Source organism: Tursiops truncatus, chromosome 3 (assembly GCF_011762595.2).
Source record: "Tursiops truncatus isolate mTurTru1 chromosome 3, mTurTru1.mat.Y, whole genome shotgun sequence".
Lineage (NCBI taxonomy): Eukaryota > Metazoa > Chordata > Mammalia > Artiodactyla > Delphinidae > Tursiops > Tursiops truncatus.
This window is the reverse complement of record NC_047036.1, coordinates 33890844-33911806: the sequence shown is the minus strand read 5'-3', so window position 1 is coordinate 33911806 and position 20963 is coordinate 33890844. Positions and strand designations below refer to the sequence as shown.

At 37.9% G+C, this 20963-nt stretch overlaps 1 protein-coding gene across 1 annotated transcript in view; it reads left to right on the top strand.

Moving 5' to 3' along the window:
* The window catches only part of C6 (complement C6), an 86151-nt gene that overhangs the window by 30976 nt on the left and 34212 nt on the right, over window positions 1–20963 (top strand). Inside the window, exons 7-12 of the mRNA XM_019929166.2 lie at window positions 236–476; window positions 5721–5843; window positions 15444–15610; window positions 17965–18190; window positions 19096–19267; window positions 19607–19718. Of these exons, the coding sequence (XP_019784725.1) occupies window positions 236–476; window positions 5721–5843; window positions 15444–15610; window positions 17965–18190; window positions 19096–19267; window positions 19607–19718 (1041 nt within the window). The remainder of the gene's footprint in view (window positions 1–235; window positions 477–5720; window positions 5844–15443; window positions 15611–17964; window positions 18191–19095; window positions 19268–19606; window positions 19719–20963) is intronic.

Below are 20963 nucleotides of genomic sequence, written 5' to 3'. Positions count from 1 at the left end.
CATGATTGAGGTCATCTTAATCTGTTTACCATTTTGAACATCTGAGGAAGAGGTACTGGAAAAAAATAAAATGAAAATTATCATTTTGTCTGTGGGAACATGCAATGGAGAGTTAACAATTGTTGTAATGCTGTGGTTAGAATGAAGCTGATGGTAAACATTTAATGCTTGATCCCTCAAGCTTTCATTACCTTTAATAATCTTTTTTTTTAATCCTTTCTCCTCTTCCATTTAGGATTCCAGTTTTATTAGGATCCATAAAGTGATAAAAGTCTTAAATTTCACAATGAAAACTAAAGATCTGCAGCTTTCTGATGTCTTTTTGAAAGCACTTAACCATCTGCCTCTAGAATACAACTCTGCTTTATACAGCCGGATATTTGATGACTTCGGGACTCACTATTTCACCTCTGGCTCCCTGGGAGGCGTGTATGATCTCCTCTATCAGTTTAGCAAGGAAGAACTAAAGAACTCAGGTTCGCTTTCTTCAACCTTCATTTTTAACTGATAAGATAGTGTGCAATACATTTTTCTCTTTCTCTATCCTTTTAGTTCTTCTTTATTGACTTTATTTCGACCCTGCTTTATTTCCAAAATGATATGAAGAAAAACCAAAAAGTACACACTCAAGGAAATAAAATAGAAATAGAAAATTCAGACAAAAAGAAGAAGGAAAAATAAATAGGCTTCACCTCTTTGGGCATCAGATTTGACCCAGAATTTCCTGACATTAAGACTATCATAAGCTACTTAGTAGTGGTAAACTAAAGAGAGATGCATGCCATCACCTCAAGGAAAACAAAATTTTTCTTGGAACTAAACTCTAGAAGATAATTTACTTATAGCAATTTTATAGGAGATAATAATTTTATAAAACTGTAATTACAGCAAATCCACTGGCAGTCTTTTTTCTTTCTTTCTTTCTTTTCTTTTTTTTTCTTGGCCAAGCAGCTTTTGGAATCTTAGTTCCCTGACTAGGGATTGAACCCAGGCCCTCAATAGTGAAAGCGCAAAGTCCTAGCCACTGGACTAATTCTTTTTCTTTTAATGATTTTAACCGAAAGTCAAGGGCAAAGGATGAAAAGCAATTAAGGACTTGACAAGGGACTAAGTTAATATGGGCCAGATATGCACCTACTGGTGACAAAACTTGAAACCAGATGGGAAGCACTTTCATTTGAGGAAAGATTGCAATTTTATATCTTGGGATATAATCAGTGATATTTTTCTGCTTACATATAAAATAACAATATAAACCTTGGTTTAAAAAATAAATCTTGGGGCTTCCCTGGTGGTGCAGTGGTTGACAGTCCGCCTGCTGATGCAGGGGACACGGGTTCATGCCCTGGTCCGGGAAGATCCCACATACCGCGGAGCGGCTGGGCCCGTGAGCCATGGCCGCTGAGCCTGCGCGTCCGGAGCCTGTGCTCCACAACGGGAGAGGCCACAACAATGACAGGCCCGCGTACCGCAAAAAAAAAAATTAAGAAAATAAAAAATAAATCTTGCTTTCTTATTATCCTAGATTGCCAATATTAATTACTATTACTTAAGTACCTTTGTATAAATTTTTCAGGCTCCTGTGTGAAATTTTTCAGGCTCCTGTGTGAAATGACACAGCATCCTTGTGCTGCTTCTATCTTGAGAACATGGTTAGGAAACTGTATAATAACCAGAACCCAACTGACAGATTCCCCTAAATAAATCAGAATTCTTGATCATTTTTTTTTTTTTTTTGCAGTACGCGGGCCTCTCACTGTTGTGGCCTCTCGCGTTGCGGAGCACAGGCTCCAGACGTGCAGGCTCAGCGGCCATGGCTCACAGGCCCAGCCGCTCTGCGGCATGTGGGATCTTCCCGGACCGGGGCACGAACCCGTGTCCCCTGCATCGGCAGGCGGACTCTCAACCACTGTGCCACCAGGGAAGCCCTGATCATTTAACTTTTATACAAAAGAAATTAAGAATTTATTTTAAAAAACACCAAGCCAACTCTGAGGTCAATAGCGTTTCAATCCTTCTGTTCTTATATCTCATTATGGCAAATGGTAATGTTTAATGGGGCTTCCCTGAGTCCTTCTAAACCTTAATTGATCAGATGTCCATCATGATCTGCTTTTTAAGAAAGGAGATGGGATAAATGTCTTTGAGAAAGATTTTCAGTAAGAAGGTCTTCAAAATTTTTTGCCTGACAGAGTTACTGAAATCCAAAAGACTTATGCGGTGATGGGCTTTCCACACTGCCTGCCTCTTATGTTTCCTTACAGTTATCCTTTCCACTGGAGCAATGTTTGCTTGATGAATTTAATCAACATTTATGATGAGCAAAAATCGTTTGGGGAAGTCTCTGGCCCTTGACTTGGCTTCATCTCACCCTTGGGATAAAATTATTCTGGTCACTGCTGCTGTAGCCAAGAATAATTTCTCACTTGATAAGCTATACTCATCATGCATTCACAGCAAAGCCTCTAAAGGCTTAGAGTTCAGGTCAGTTAAAGAGCTATGTGAATCTTTAATCAACCATCCAGCATTTTAATAGTTGAAGCCCCATAACAAAAATGAAGAGTGATGAGCTATACTTCCTGAAATATTCTCACCTTCCATCTTTTTCTCTTTAAATAAAAACAGAGACTTCAGACACAGAGCCACACATAATAAGAGAAAGAAAGGGAGTTTGAGATATGATATAAAACTGGAAATATATAACCATACACACCTATGTGTACACACACACACACACACTATATATATACATAGTATTTATAGTATGTGTATATATTTAATATATTAAGATATATATCCTTATATTCAATATTTTTATATGTAATATATATTCTTATAGTCATTAAATATGTGCATTTCCATGTATATATATACTTCTCTGAGTCACAATAATAATATTGGAGCTCAATTTTAATTGTGGTTAAGATGAAGCTCACTCAGACAGAAACAAATCTCAATAAAATGGAATTCTCCAGTAGGTGTGCTTACCTGTTTTTGCCCACTCTTCAGATGAATACATATTCTGGCCTCCTCCCTTTTCCCTCTTTTAGTCCTTCTCCCCTTACTTCTCAATAATGTAGAGTTAGAGTTTAGGCTTAGTTTTTATTTGCTCTATTCAATAAGAATTATTTGCTTTATTCAATAAGAATTATATCCCTTGTCATTATTTTTTTAAATGACTTGAATACTTCATAGTACTTTCTCTAGTGCAAGAAGAATAAAACAAAATTAAATTGCTTTTTATTTGCATCCCTTGATTTATTCCTCTACTGCACAGTGTCCCATAGTCAATTTAAAACCTTGAATAAAAGTTGGAATTGCTTCAGCGTGCAAGGTGAAAAGAATTTCAGGAATACAGAGACAACATTAAACAATTAAAATATCATGTTATACAAGATGGGAATTTTAAAGTCCTTTGACTGGGAAGTCATTTTCTGCTCTGAATTAGAGGGGAAAAACTATACACCCCACTATTTATCAGTATGACTTTTTTTTTTTTTTTTTTTTTTTTTTGGTACGCGGGCCTCTCACCGTTGTGGCCTCTCTCGCCGCAGAGCACAGGCTCCGGACGCGCAGGCTCAGCGGCCATGGCTCACGGGCCCAGCCGCTCCGCGGCATGTGGGATCTTCCCAGACAGGGGCACGAACCCATGTCCCCTGCATCAGCAGGCGGACTCTCAACCACTGCGCCACCAGGGAAGCCCCTATCAGTATGACATTTTTGATTGACACTGTTGACCTTTGCCCAGTCAGAGTAGCTGAGGACATTTCTGAAATACTCATCTCTGTGTCACATCAGAGGGACACTCAGGCTTGAGACGGCAAGTGCTTTAGCATCAAGAAACTCCTGTGTCAGTGTAGATATGGGTCAGGCACAAGCTATAGGACATCTTGTGAAGAAGAAAAGGCCGGCACAGAAATTCACTGATAAAGCCTTCCTTGATATTTTGATCACTGCATGACCAACACGATAACTCATAAGAGAGATTAATCATTCAAATCTTTAAGCATTCTCCTATAACCCTCAGCAAATGTAATTAACTTTACAGTTAATTATGTTATAATTAGTGAATTGGTCACATACAATTTAATTTTCACTTATAAATCATAGAAACCTAATGAAAGGATAAGAGTTGTGCACCACAGACGTATTAAGTTCCTCACGTGCCCTAAACATTTGCCTGACCCACTTATAAGAACAATACTACCAGAAGAAAAATGAGTTGTGTTTATTCAGTCTGACCAAAACAGCCATCAAACCAAGAATTCTTTACTCCAACCTGTAATACATCTCTTTGAATGGGTCAAACTATTGAAAGAACGGTGAAGTAGGAAGCCCCATCCCCATCTACTCAGCCTCATTCCTCGTTGATCTGCGCCCTCAGGTTTAAATTTCAGCATCATACTCACATGACACATCCAGCTCTGAAAACATTCTTCCCTGCCTCTTGTAACCTGCAACCCTAAGAATCAGTATCTGATAAACTACTTTGCTTTAAGTTGCTTAAGAGCTCACGTAACAGCTCTATCTCTCATGAGCTTGTATTTTTCAAGGCAATTTTTAACTAAACATCAAAAAAACTGGATTCTAGTTTAGGTGTTTTGGGTACCAGGTCAGGTGACTTGGGGAAAAAAAAAAAAAAGGAAACATTTATTCTTCTCAATTACCCCAGATAAGCAGTACAACTTGGCCTCCAAACAGCCAGACCTGTTTCTCTGTGCTCTGTCCCACTCAATCCCTGACATCCCCATCGGTTTTGAAGTCATTAAGAATAATGGCTAGCATTGGGGTGGAAAAGACTGATTCAGATACCAAAATCTTTAACAAATGATGCTTTGAAGTTTGTTAAAAGATAAGAACAATGAAGACCAAAGGAATTAGAATTGGATGTCCTGAGCTTCAGAGCAACAAGACTTTTAGAAGAGTTATAAAACTGTGGAGTGTCATCCTATGAAAGCAGCACTGGGAAACTAGGAAGATATCAAGCCCAGCTCCAACTCCTAAAGAGGCTGGGAATGAGGCAGCATCAACCTCCCTTGGAGACAACGGTGGAAATATATCAAGTATAGGCTTGAATTAAGATGAGGAGAAAGAGTGAACAGTCATCGAGGACATAAAAGAAGAGTTCATGAGTCAGGAAGTCAGAATTTCTGATAGTAAAATGAAAGGGTTTTGGAGGTAGAAGTGGAGTGAGCAGCTAAGTCAGGGAGAGGAAGCATAGCCAAGTATGAGAATGAGCGTTCTGGGAAGGAGAGGTGACCCATGAGATCTACATTTTAGGTGGTGAACAGGGGAAGAAGTGATATGGACTCAGTTCTCACAGAATCAGCTGTGGTCCCAAAAGAAGGCCTGTCAGCGGGGCACCAAACAGAGCATGTGTTTATCTCTTGACTTGTTGGGCTATACAAGGTCAGTGGCCAGCAGGACAGGAAAGCTTAGAGATTTATTGTGTGTAGGCAACATGGAGACGCCAACATGATCCCCATGGGGGAGACGGCAGGGACTCATATATACCTCTTCTCTTCAGCACGTCCCAGGGCCTGTGAAGGACTGCCTCTGTAGTAAAAGCCATTAATCATTTGAGCTCACGGGAACTGGAGGAGTTGTGTGCTGATATGGAGTACCTGTAGCTCCCCCAAGTGCCCAGAGCCTCATGTTCCTCTTCCCTGAATTCTCCATGGTACATTCTCAGGGTTTTTTGCTTGTATTCCATTTCCTAGGTCTAACGAAGGCAGAAGCCCAAAACTGCATCTGGGTTGAAACAAAGAAACGCTTCCTTTTTTTTACGAAAACAAAAGTGGAAGACCGGTGCACCACTAACAAGCTGTCAGAGAAATATGGAGGTAACAATGCTTTCTCTTAGCAGCTTACCCAGTGCGTCCTGACTGGCCATAATTTAAGTACCATATTGCACATGATTGTGACTACACTATTTTTCACTTTTCATTAGTTTCATTTGTTTGCCTCAGAGCCCTATGTGTGGTGGGGGAAGGGAGCAAATCAAATATTAGTACTACTTAAAAGGGGACATGGTTAAGATTTTCTTTATCTCCTATTTAGTTTGTTTAACTGAATGCACATTTATTGATTCTTCCTATCGGCCAAACTCAGTATTAAGCATTGTAAAGTACAGATGGGCATGAACTAGGTCTTCCAGTCAAGGAACTTACAAAGTAAGGATACATATAGACAACCATTAAAAATACAGAAGATGTAGTACATATATACAATGGAATACTACTCAGCCATAAAAAAGAATGAAATAATGCCATTTGCATCAATGTGGATGGACCTAGACATTATTATACTAAGTGAAGTAAGTCAAAGACAAATACCATATGATATCACTTCTATGTGGAATCTAAAATATGATACAAGTGAACTTATTATAAAACAGAAACAGACTCATAGACATATTATAGAAAACAAATTTATGGTTATCAAATGAGAAGGGGGGTAGAGATAAATTAGGAGTTTTGGATTAGAAGATACAAACTACTATATATAAAATAGATAAGCAAGGTCTTATTCTATAGCACAGGGAACTATACTCAGTATCTTGTAATAAACCATAAAGGAAAAGAATATGAAAAAGAATTATATATGTGTGTGTGTATATATATCCATATATATGAAAAATTGAATCACTCTGCTGTACACCAGAGACTAACAAAACATTGTAAATCAACTATACTTCAATTTAAAAAAAAAAGACAAATAAGTTGTAAGAGAAGTACATTAAAAAAAGCTCAGGCAACAAAGCCAGAAACCTGAGTGCTCTCTTTGATTTCTCCCTCCCTCTTTCTAGCCTCTACATCCAATAAGTAGTCATTCCTCCTCCTTAATATTTCTCCCAGTTCTCCCCAGCTCTTCATTTCCATAGACATGCCTTCCATTCATCATTTCCAACCTGGATTACCACAGAGGCCTCCCAACTCATTCCCTTGCCTCTGGTCTTGCCTTCTTCCAATCTATTCTACACATTTTCTGTTAAAGGAATATTCTCCAAGGCACATCTTACCATGAAACACCCATGCCTTAAACTTGCCATGGTTTCACACAGCCTTGAAGATAGGTTCCTGCCTCTCTCCCTGCCTAGCTAAACTTTATGCAGTCTCTTAAATAAGTCATGCTCTCTTCTGTGCCTTGCCATTATAAATAGCTCCTTCCTCTGTGTAAAATTTTCTTATTTCCTTACTCTTCCTGACTGATTGCTACTTCTGCTCAGAACAAAGGAAATCAGAACCACAAAAACTCCCAAAATATGAAATTTATATGGTCATGGGAGGACAGCCAAGGAACAGATAATAATATCATATTTACTATAATAATAAATAGGTAGTTTTAAATATCAGAGCCTATCAATGGTCTACATGTGGATGCCCATGTTGAGCATAAGCAAAATGAGAGCTGACATGACAACTACACATTTGTATACCCCCCAAAAAAGAACAGTATGCAAACAATCAACCTAGTAATATAAACCAAACAATGTACAGATTCTATACCAGTTTGTCTTGTGATAGAATAATTTAATAAGAATGTGAATTCAGTAAATCAAAAGCTCAGAGATGAAAACATTAAATATAAGAATTAATTGAAAAGGAGGATTTCAAAGCTAAGATACAAAGACAGCAAATATTGAAAAGTATTGCCATTATAGTTATAAATAGACACTGCAACTTCAAAATATAATTGTCTGAAGATAAAATTAATAAAGAAAAATCTAAAGTAATTCATAATGAATGCAGAGAAAAAATCCAGATGTTAACCATTATTAAAGAATATCTAATGGAAATGGAATGACAAATGTAATTCTATAGATGGGAATTAGTGTTCCTGAAATAGAGAGCCCAAGAAATGAAACAGAAAAACTATTTTTAAAAATATATATAAATAAATATATATATATATATATATATATATATATATATATAGCCCCTGAAATAAAGGAAGAAATTTGTCTTCATTATTTGTATCAGAAATATTGTTCAAATATACAATTTCAAGACAAATTCTAGTTAATTAACTAAATACAAAGATTTTTAAAATGAATTCAAGTATCCTAGCTGAAAGAACAAGTTCCCTACAGAATAACAACAAAATCTGGCTGGCGTCAGACTTCTTGACAAAATGCAAAGCTACAAGATGATAGAGGAATGTCCACAAATTTCTAAAAGAGAAAAGAAAATGTGTTCATATGTAGAGGTAACAGAAAGATGTCTCAAAACATGAGAGAATTCTGGTAATATTCATTCTTGAATACTTACTGAAAAAAAACTACTCGATTATAAAATCCATCCAACATAGAGATGAGAAAATGTCAAATATGAATTCTAGTTTTCAGCTTGTAGGGACACTGCAAAATCAGAGACTATTGCAATAGTCTCCAAACTGGTTAATCAACTATCAATCCTGCCCAGCTGACACACTGCTAATATTCCTGAATTGTATCAACTCCCCAACCCAAGTTTTTAGTGCCTGGCTTATAGCAGATTCTCAACTAATGCTTATTAATCACACTGACAATTTGCCTAAAAACAGAGACACATTTATGTTGCTTTCTAAAAGCAAAGCACACTTAAGAACATAGATTTGGATGGACTGGTTCAAGATGGCAGAGTAGAAGGACGTGTGCTCACTCCCTCTTGCGAGAGCACAGGAATCAAAACTAACTGTGAAAAATCATTGACAGGAAGACACTGGAACTCACCAAAAAAGATACCCCACATCCAAACTCAAAGGAGAAGCCACAATGAAACAGTAAGAGGGGCGCAATCACAATACAATCAAATCCCATAACTGCTAGGTGGGTGACTCACAAACTGGAGAACAATTATACCACAGAAGTCCACCCACTAGAGTGAAGGTTCTGAGCCCCATGTCAGGCTTCCCAACCTGGGGGTCTGGCAACAGGAGGAGGAATTTCCAGAGAATCAGACTTTGAAGGCTAGTGGGATTTGATTGCAGCACTTCAACAGGACTAGGAGAAACAGAGACTCCACTCTTGGAAGACACACACAAAGTAGTGTGCACATCAGGACCCAGGGGGAAGGAGAAGTGACCCCACAGGAGACTGAACCAGACCTACTTGCTAGTCTTGGAGGGTCTCCCGCAGAGGTGGGGGGCAGCTATGGCTCACCATGGGGACAAGGACACAGGCGGTGGAAGTTCTGGGAAGCACTCCTTGGTGGGAGTCCTCCCAGATTAGCCCCACCAAAGAGCCTCTAGGCTCCAGTGCTTGGTTGCCTCAGGCCAAGCAACCAACAGGGAGGGAACTCAGCTCCACCCATCAGCAGACAAGCGGATTAAAGTTTTACTGAGCTATGCCCACCAGATCAACACCCAGCTCTACCCACCACCAGTCCCTCCCATCAGGAAGCTTGCACAAGCCTCTTAGATAGCCTCATTCAACAGAAGACAGACAGCAGAAGCAAGAAGAACAACAATCCTGCAGCCTGTGGAACAAAAACTACATGGACAGAAAGATAGACAAAATGAAAGGGCAGGGGCTTCCCTGGTGGCACAGTGATTAAGAATCCACCTGCCATGATATACTTAAAGTGATGAAAGGAAAAAACCTACAACCAAGTTTACTCTACCCGGCAAGGATCTCATTCAGATTCGATGGAGAAATCAAAAGCTTTACAGACAAGCAAAAGCTAAGAGAATTCAGCAACACCAAACCAGCTCTACAACAAATGCTAAAGGAATTTCTCTAAGTGGGAAACACAGAGAAGAAAAGGACCTACAAAAACAAACCCCAAAAAAATAAGAAAATGGTAATAGGAGCATATATATCAATAATTACCTTAAACGTGAATGGATTAAATGCTCCATCCAAAAGACACAGGCTTGCTAAATGGATACAAAAACAAGACCCATATATATGCTGTCTACAGGAGACCCACTTCAGACCTAGGGACACATACAGACTGAAAGTGAGGGGATGGAAAAAGATATTCCATGCAAACAGAAATCAGAAGAAAGCTGGAGTAGCAATACTCATATCAGACAAAATAGACTTTATAATAAAGAATGTTACAAGAAGTAAGGAAGGACACTATGTAATGATCAAGGGATCAATCTAAGAAGACGATATAACAATTATAAATAAATATGCACCCAACATAGGAGCACCTCAATACATAAGGTAACTGCTAACAGCTATAAAAGAGGAAACCAACAGTAACACAATAATAGTGGAGAACTTTAACACCTCACTTACACCAATGGACAGATCATCCAAACAGAAAATTAATAAGGAAACACAAGCTTTAAATGACACAATAGACCAGGTAGATTTAATTGATATTTATAGGACATTCCACCCCAAAACAGCAGATTACATTTTCTTTTCAAGTGCACATGGAACATTCTCCAGGATAGATCACATCTTGGGTCACAAATCAAGCCTCAGTAAATTTAAGAAAATTGAAATCATATCAAGCATCTTTTCTGACCACAACACTATGAGATTAGACATCAATTACAGAGAGAAAAGCATAAAAAACACAAACACACGGAGACTAAACAGTATGCTACTAAATAACCAAGAGATCACTGAAGAAATCAAAGAGGAAATAAAAAAATACCTAGAGACAAATGTCAATGAAAACAGGATGATCCAAAACCTATGGGATGCAGCAAAAGCAGTTCTAAGAGGGAAGTTTATAGCTATACAGGTCTACCTCAAGAAACAAGAAAAATCTCAAATAAACAACCTAACGTTACACCAAAAGGAACCAGAGAAAGAAAAACAAACAAAACCCAAAGTTAGCAGAAGGAAAGAAATCATATAGATCAGAGCAGAAATAAATGAAATAGAAACAAAGAAAACAATACCAAAGATCAATAAAACTAAAAGCTGGTTCTTTGAAAGGATAAACTAAATTGATAAACCTTTAGCCAGACTCATCAAGAAAAAGAGGGAGGGTACTCAAATCAATAAAATTAGAAATGAAAAAGGAGAAGTTACAATGGACATGGCAGAAATACAAAGCATCCTAAGAGACTACTACAAGCAACTCTATGACAATAAAGAGGACAGCCTGGAAGAAATGGACAAACTCTTAGAAAAGTATAACTTTCCAAGACTGAACCAGGAAGAAATAGAAAATATGAACAGACTAATCACAAAGAATGAAATTGAAACTGTGATTAAAAACCTTGCAACAAAAGAAGTCCAGGACCAGATGGCTTCACAGGTGAATTCTATCAAATATTTAGAGAAGAGCTAACACCCATCCTTCTCAAACGCTTCCAAACAATTGCAGAGGAAGGGACACTCCCAAACTCACTCTACGAGGCCACCATCACCCTGAGACCAAAACCAGACAAAGATACTACAAAAAAAGAAAATTACAGACCACTGATGAATATAGATGCAAAAATCCTCAGCAAAATACTAGCAAACAGAATCTAACAATACATTAAAAGGATCATAGACCATGATCAAATGGAATTTATCCCAGGGATGCATGGATTCTTCAATATATGCAAATCAATCAATGTGATACACCATGTTAACAAATTGAAGGATAAAAACCATATGATCATCTCAGTAGACACAGAAAAAAACTTTTGACAAAATTCAACACCCATTTATGATAGAAACTCTCCAGAAGCTGGGCATAGAGGGAAACTACCTCAACATAATAAAGGCCATATATGACAAACACACAGCAAACATCATTCTCAAGGGTGAAAAACTGAAAGCATTTCCTCTAAGATCAGGAACAAGACAAGGATGTCCACTCTTGCCACTATTATTCAACATAGGTTTGGAAGTCCTAGCCATGGCAATCAGAGAAAAAAAAGAAATAAAAGTAATACAAATTGGAAAAGAAGTAAAACTGTCACTGTTTGCAGATGACATCATACTATACATACATAGATAATCCAAATGATGCCACTAGAAAACTACTAGAGCTAATCAATGAATTTGTTAAAGTTGCAGGACACAAAATTAATGCACAGAAATCTCTTGCATTCCTATACATTAACAATGAAAGATTAGAAAGAGAAATTAAGGAAACAATCCCATTCACCATTGCAACAAAAATAATAAAAAACCTAGGAATAAACCCACTTAAGGAGACAAAAGGCCTGTACTCAGACAACTATAAGACACTGATGAAAGAAATCAAAGACGAGACATGTCCTTAGATTGGAAGAATCAATATTGTAAAAATGACTATACTACCCAAAGCAATCTACAGATTCAATGCAATCCCTATCAAATTACCAATGGCATTTTTTACAGAACTAGAACAAAAAAATCTTAAAATTTGTATGAAAACACAAAAAACCCCAAATAGCCACAGCAATCTTGAGGGGGAAAAATGGAGCTGGAGGGATCAGACTCCCTGACTTCAGACTATACTACAAAACTACAGTAATCAAGACAGTATGGTACTGGCACAAAAACAGAAATATAGATCAATGGAACAGGATAGAAAGCCCAGAGATAAACCTCCACACCTTTGGTCAACTAACCTGTGACAAAGGAGGCAAGGATATACAATGGAGAAAAGACAGCCTCTTCGATAATTGGTGCTGAGAAAACTGGACAGCTACATGTAAAAGAATGAAATTAGAACACTCCCTAACAACATACACAAAAGTAAACTCAAAATGGATTAGAGACCTAAATGTAAGATCGGAAAGTATAAAACTCTTAGAGGAAATCATAGGACGAACACTCTTTGACATAAATCACAGCAAGATCTTTTGTGACCCACCTCCTACAGTAATGGAAATAAAAACAAAAATAAACAAATGGAACCTAATGAAACTTAAAAGCTTTGGCAAAGCAAAGGAAACTACAAACAAGATGAAAAGACAACCCTCATAATAGGAGAAAATATTTGCAAACGAATCAACAGACAAAGGATTAATCTCCAAAATATATAAACAGCTCATGCAGCTCAATATTAAAAAAAAAAACAATTAAAAAATGGGTAGAAGACCTAAATAGACATTTCTCCAAAGAAGACATACAGTTGGCCAAGAGGCACATGAAAAGATGCTCAACATCACAAATTAGTAGAGAAATGCAAATCAAAACTACAAAAAGGTATCACCTCACACCGGTTAGAATGGGCATCGTCAGCAAATGTACAAACAAATGCTGGAGAGGGTGTGGAGAAAATGGAACACTTTTGCACTGTTGGTGGGAATGTAAATGGATACAGCCACTATGGAGAACAGTATGGGGGTTCCTTAAAAAGCTGAAAATAGGATTACCATATGACCCAGCAATCCCACTACTGGGAATATACCCAGAGAAAACCCTAATTCAAAAATACACGTGCACCCCAGTGTTCACTGCAGCACTGGTTACAATAGCCAGGTCACGGAAGCAACCTAAATGCCCATCGACAGACGAATGGATAAAGAAGATGTGGTACATATATACAATGGAATATTACTCAGCCATAAAAAGGAACAAAATTGGGGCTTTTGCAGAGATGTGAATGGACCTAGAGACTGTCATAGAGAGTGAAGTAAGTCAGAAAGAGAAAAACAAATATCGTATATTAACGCATATATGTGGAATCTAGACAAATGGTACAGATGAACCAGTTTGTAAGGCAGAAATAGAGACACAGATGTAGAGAACATACATATGGACACCAAGGGGGGAAAGCGCTGGGTGGGGGGGATGAATTGGGAGATTAGGATTGACATATATACACTAATATGTATAAAATAGGTAACTAATAAAAACCTGCTGTATAAAAGAAATAAAAATTTTTAAAAGAGCTGTGATTTGTCTATTTCTAACCCTGAGCTACTTTGATTAAATCATTTGACTCCAAACTTTTATAATCTGTAATGGTACCATTAAATTTTTTTGAGGATATATCCCTAATATATGTATACTTACTAACAAATGTTTATGAATATATTATTTCTAAAAATACATTATGGACAAAAATAGATACAAGTGTGCAAACAGAAAATATCAAGAGATAATCTATATGAAATAAACAGATTTTTTCCTTGTCTTGCTCATATCATAATGATAATACTTCATAAAATTCCTTAAAATTTTTGATATGTTTTGAGAGTGGCTTGCTGTCAAACTCATGTTGTGATTGATGAGAAGCTTGTGGAAGAAATAGAAGTGTCTGCTCTTCCTTCTATTAGTTGTTTTCCTTATGTTTGCACTGTTGGTATCATCTTCAGTCTGCATTTTCTTTCTGGAATCCTTTTAAGCAATTTATTCACTTGTAAGCGTTCTGTTCAAAGTAGCTAATAGAATAGTAAATAGACTTAACTAGTTCTTTCTTCAGGGTCCCATTCTTAGCATATATAGCTCTTACCAGTGTCAATCCATTTATGACATATATCAATCTGCATATCAGAGTCACTGTCAATAGGTATATGATATATTGGCAAATAATAATTTCTCCCTTATTTTATTTGAAAATTAAATGCAAAAAAACTCTAAAAATTTCTTCTTATACCCCTCTTAAGCAGCTCACTTTGAAAAGGACCATACTTTTTTCATAGAGAGAGTATTTCACCCATTGTTCTAATCATCCTAGACTCTGTTACTGTAGAATTTCTAAACAGTTGGGGGCATAGCTGATCCTTACTGACACTCCAGAACAGACACCAGATTAATGCCATTAACTATTACCCATATCACTAGCCTCTTTCCCATTTGATTTTATTTCTCACTATAATTTCTTATTACTCAGTTCCTACCCATATTAAAGACACCATTAGTTAAGAGGAATAGTTTTGAAAATTTATATGAAAGATCTGTGCTGTATAGAGTAAACGCCAGTACCTCTAAAGCAACATTGTGCCAACTTTTAACTTGAGATTTAATTTTTTTTTTGGTTAGTTGTACTTTTACTCCTATCTTTAAGCTTAAAGGTATTCTATCAACATTTTTCTGTAATTGTAGTCAGTTATGGCATGGCAGTCAACTGATTGGGTACCAGAAACCATGTGGTTTACGTTATTCCGGGGGCCCAAGACATATGCCCATATAAGTCAAAAGTGGGAGGCTTGGCATCAAAAAGCAGGAGACAGAGTCCTCAGGCCTTGGGCTACATCTGCATCCCAGCCCCCCTCCGCCCCCTTAGTATCCATGTGTTCCAGGCCAAATTACTTCTGGCTTCAATGTCCATGTTTGTAAAACCTACTGCTCCGGGTTGTTAAGAGAATTACATAAATAATGAGTGCAGAGTGCCTGGCATACATGTGTTGCTTAATAAATGGTAGCTGTTGGCACTATTATTATCATTTCTATTATTAAACTCCCTATAGGGACAAGAGACGTGTTCTCTTGCTTTTCACTTAGTTTACTTAATTGAGCTACATGACTCTGCCATCTGCTTCTTTCTCCTGTGCAAATAGGCTTTACTTTCAAGTTTGAATTTGCAATAAAATTAAACGAGTAATTTTCTTGAAATACCTTGCAGGTTCATTTATTCAGGGATCAGAGAAATCCATATCCCTGGTTCAAGGCGGGAGGAGTGAGTATGCAGCAGCTTTGGCGTGGGAGAAAGGGAGTTCTGGTCCAGAAGAGAAGACATTTTCTGAGTGGTTAGAATCAGTGAAGGAAAATCCTACTGTGATTGACTTTAAGGTAAGATTGAAAAGCATTATGGGTAAGAGCTAAGGCAGTTCTCTGGCAGCCCAAACTGTACATCACACAATTCCTTTTCCATTTTCTTCTCAGATGATAAAAGAAATGTCTTTCTTTAGTGTGTATGCACAACATACCTTTTTAAAAAACATTAAATTAAACATCTCTTGTTTATGCTGTTCAAACAAGCATTCTGTAGTACAGCATTTAGAATTCCCAGCACACATTAAATACCAGAAGAGGGAGTTTAGTGCATGAAAATGCCTAAACTTACCTGGAGTAGTGTTCTACTCCCCATGTATGTAATAAATTTGATTTCTGTACTTTTCTTGCAATTCTTTATTTGATGAGCCCTGCTAAATCTTCATTTATAGCTCTGTGGGGTAAATGGGATTTTAGACCCATTTGATTTTCTGTTTCTATCACCATTGATTAAATTTACCAGTCTTATATTTGTTGTAATTACATTAAAGGGTGATTTTTATTAGGTATGAAATACTTTGTCCACAAATCAGTCATATGCCACTTTGAGCCAGTTTTGCCTAAAACATAAGCACATTTTAAAAAGCTCCTTAAGGAGCTATTCTGCTCATTTCATTTAAATGAAAATAAAGGAGTTCAATCATCATGAAGGCAGAATGATTTACATGTAGCATGAAGATACTTGGAGCTCTACAGGTTACGGTAGGAAAATGAGGTCCAGCTGCCCATCTGGGCACTTGTGAGTCATACACTTCACTAGAGAGTCATTCCTCTGAGGTTTTAAAATGTTAATTAAAATGAGCCCTGGAAGACCGAAACAGACATTTCTCCAAAGAAGATACACAGATTGCCAACAAACACATGAAAGGATGCTCAACATCTCTAATCATTAGAGAAATGCAAATCAAAACTACAATGAGGTATCACCTCACACCAGTTAGAATGGGCATCATAAGAAAATCTACAAACAACTAATGCTGGGGAGGGTGTGGAGAAAAGGGAACCCTCTTGCACTGTTGGTGGGAATGTAATTGATACAGACACTATGGAGGCTCCTTAAAAAACTAAAAATAGAACTACCATATGACCCAGCAATCCCACTACTGGGCATATACCCCGAGAAAACCATAATTTAAAGAGTCATGTACCACAATGTTCATTGCAGCTCTATTTACAATAGCCAGACGTGGAAGCAACCCAAGGGTCCATCGACAGATGAATGGATAAAGAAGATGTGACACACATATACAATGGACTATTACTCTGCCATAAAAAGAAACGAAATTGAGTTTGTAGTGAGGTGGATGGACCTAGGGTCTGTCGTACAGAGTGAAGTAACTCAGAAAGAGAAAAACAAATACCATATGCTAACACATATATAGGGAATTTTTAAAAAAATGGTTCTGAAGAACCTAGGGGCAGGACAGGAATAAAGACACAGACGAAGAGAATGGACTTGAGGACATGGGGAGGGAGAAGGGTAAGCTGGGACGAAGTGAGAGTGGCATGGACATATATACACTACCAAATTTAAAATAGATAGCTAGTGGGAAGCAGCCACATAGCACAGGGAGATCAGCTCGGTGCTTTATGACCACCTAGAAGGGTGGGATAGGGGATATGGAGATGTATGTATACATATAGCTGATTCACTTTGTTATAAAGCAGAAACTAACACACCATCATAAAGCAATTATACTCCAATAAAGATGTTAAAAAAAAATGAACCCCGATTTTGTGTTAGCTCCATATTTGTTACTGTAATTCTTCTATTGATCCTACCAGCAAGTTCATTTCTCTATTTTGTCTCTCCACATTTTCTCATCTGGTTCCATCAAAAGCCAGTAGTAGTGTCCCTGGAAAAACAGAGAACACTGAAAGCCTCTCTTCGCCCTTTCCAGATTTTTCTCCTTGAGTCAAACTTGATGAGCCTTCAGCAAAGCATTCCTGAGCTGCCTAACTCTTGGTCACTTTTCTCAGTACTTTGATGCATGCATTTGATGCTTAATAAACAAGTCGATGTAAATCCAAGTAAGCGACACCTCACGTGAGGCTTCCTCCATAGTAGAATTCTGGGGAAAGTAAGCTCCAGATACTTTATACCTGCCATGTTTTAGGGACAACAGAAGCCAGCTAACCTTGCAGATAGCTGCTCTACCCACTGTAGAAGGGAAAGAAGCTCCCCCACCCTCATGGGAAGGGCTTTTCTCCACTAGTCCAATTGACAGATATACCATATTCTACAACAATCCCTTTGAAGTGTGGGATTTTCCATACCTTGCCTCTCATTCTATGAGAATTGGGCGATGATGGCAACATATGCCAAAGAGATGTGACTCTGACTGGACCTCCTCTCTCCCATCTGCTCTTAGCTTGCTCCCATTACAGACCTGGTAAGAAATATCCCCTGTGCGGTGACAAGACGGAACAACCTCATGAGAGCTTATCGAGACTATGCAGCCAAGTTTGACCCCTGCCAATGTGCTCAATGCCCTAATAACGGCCACCCCACGCTCTCAGGGACTGAATGTCTGTGCGTGTGCCAGAGCGGCACCTACGGTGAGAACTGTGAGAGGCGCTCTCCGGATTACAAATCTAGTAAGTGTCAGTAACTTGCTATAAGGTAGGAAGCTTTCCCCTCCCAAAGGTATTGTAGGTTGGTCAATGAAAACAACAAAACAAAACAAAACTTCTCTGCATAAGAGAACTGCATAAGCAATTTCCACCTTACGCAAACTCACAAGGAAAACAGGCCTGGAGAAAGTTAGACTCAAAGGTCAAACAGTCCTGGTGTGAATCTCAGCTGTAACCTACCAGCTATGTGACCTTGGGAAAGTCACCTAACCTCTCTATGCCTCAGTCTGTTCATCCATAAAATGGGGATAATGCCACTATATACCCCAAAATTATATATGTGTATATATATATATAAAATATACAGCACAATGCCAATAACATAAAATAGATAAAATAATAAAACACACTGTAAAGTAAAATATGTGATGCTCTTGTTAACCTCTTGTGCATTATAATGTAGAATGAGGGTGGCTTGTAATAAGGGATAAATTAAGACACAACCAAAGTTTTCACACAGGACCAAGCAATGTTCATACCTCTAACCCTCCTTAGAAAGAGGATATGTCATGGGAGTAAGAATATAGTCTATTACCTTTAAAAATGTAATTTTATATATATTCTATTTGGAAGAAGTTCACATGTATACATATATTTATGTATATATGTATGTGTGAGATATGTTGCTGATAGTTGAAAATGATTCATAGTTGTTGCCATTTTATTCAGGCTGTGGGAACAGGAAAGGGAAATCAGGTGATATGTCAGGCCCTTTGCACAGATAATTTCTTTTAATCCTCACAATAATCCTATGATATTCCACAAAGGCTCCCACAGCTAAACTGTGAGAAAGCCAAGTGGACCTGGCTTCAAAGCCCCAATTCTCCCAGAGGCACCATGATCGGTGGATGGGTCTTCCTGTGTTCCAGATGCTGTAGACGGGAACTGGGGCTGCTGGTCTTCCTGGAGCACGTGTGATGCTACTTACAAGAGATCGAGAACCCGAGAATGCAACAACCCTGCCCCCCAGCAAGGAGGGAAAAGCTGTGAGGGGAAGAGGCGGCAAGTGGAGCACTGCACATTTTCCATAATGCAGAACGAGTAAGGATGGATACGGGGAGAGAGCAGGGCATCTCCCCCAACACCGCTACTGAACTAGACAGTTAAGATATTTATTTTCTTACTGCTAGGTAAAGAAATGATTAGAATTTTACCTATTCCAACGCAACATATCAGTGAGGTGTTAGATCGGCTGCTACCCCTTTTTCTCTCTGTTTTCTCTCTTTTTTAAATGTATTATATACATATATATACACACATATATAATGTGTATATACGCATGCATATATGTGTATACACAAACATGTAAATGTGTATATACATATATATATATACACACAAATTTACTGTATTATACACACGTTTATTTTTCCCTTTTAGTGGACAACCATGCATCAGTGATGATGAGGAAGTGAAAGAAATAGACCTCCCTGAATTAGAATCAGATTCAGGGTGTCCTCAACCAGTCCCTCCAGAAAATGCATTTATCCGGGTAAGCATCCTGACCTTTACTTTAGGTTTGGAATCCAAAAAAATAGAACTTAGGAAACATGCACTTTCTTTTATTTAGAGTTATTTTTTTCTTAGTTTAATACCTGTTGACTTAAAAAGTAAAAAAGGAATATTTAGAAAGTCTCCATCACTTTTCCCTGTGAATTCCCTGGAGGTGTCCTCATACCTGGTTGCTAGACCAAACTAACACACACACTTTTGTGTGCCTTGGCACTACTAACTCGTGTGGTGGTACATTTATGTGAGTGGAGAATGGTTTGGATGACTTCTGTAGGAATCTGCAACTAAGATCTGACTGTTTATTTCTGAATCTGAGCAAAGTAACCCCCTATGTAAGGCACGTTATCAGAGAAACAAACTAGTCTTGACTGTAACATAGGAGGTGTTGAGTCTGTAATGGCTTCTTAGGTTAAAAACCTATAGAACTCTTAAGCAGTCAGTACAGTTTTAATACCTTTTAATTTTATCATTTTTCATTAAACCACTATATGTTTCTATGATTAAAAACAACTAAATACTTTTTGTTAGACAGTTCTGTGGCTTTAGATATAAACTTTCAGGAGATAGATAATATTCAAAATTGATCACAGGAGGCATGGGCCCTAATCAATTTTACCTTTTTTTAAAAAAAGTTTACCTTTCTTAAACCCAGTAAGGCCTTTAATCTGTTTCCAACTGTATCATATTTATGATCAAAAATCAATACCCTCGATTCTCCAGGGCCAGCAAATAAATATCCATGGAGCTTAGTCTGGGCTAATGTATCTTCCCTGTTCATTCATCTTCTGTTCATGTATAAGGTACCAGGCCTAAAGTTGTGAGGGGGAGGAAATATTGGAGGGGGAGTAATGTCGATTAGTCTTTACTCTAGAACCAGAGATTCTCACACTCCAGATGCACTAGAGGCTAATCTTGAGCAGGGCCCAGAAACTTCCATAACTAACAAGATTCCTGGTAATACCGATGCTGCTAGTTCAGAAGTCACACTTTGGAAACGAATCCTTTAGAATAGGAGTTAACAAATTATGGCCCACAGACCAAATCTGACCTGCCCTCTGTATTCTTTTCTTTTCTTTTTTTAATGAAATTTATTGGAACACAACCACATTCCTTTGTTTACATAATGACCATAGCTGTTTTGTGCAACTGTGACACAAGGTGACAGACACTGCCTGACCTGCAATTGATGATCAAGGCCCTTTATAGAAGTTTTCCAGTCCCTGCC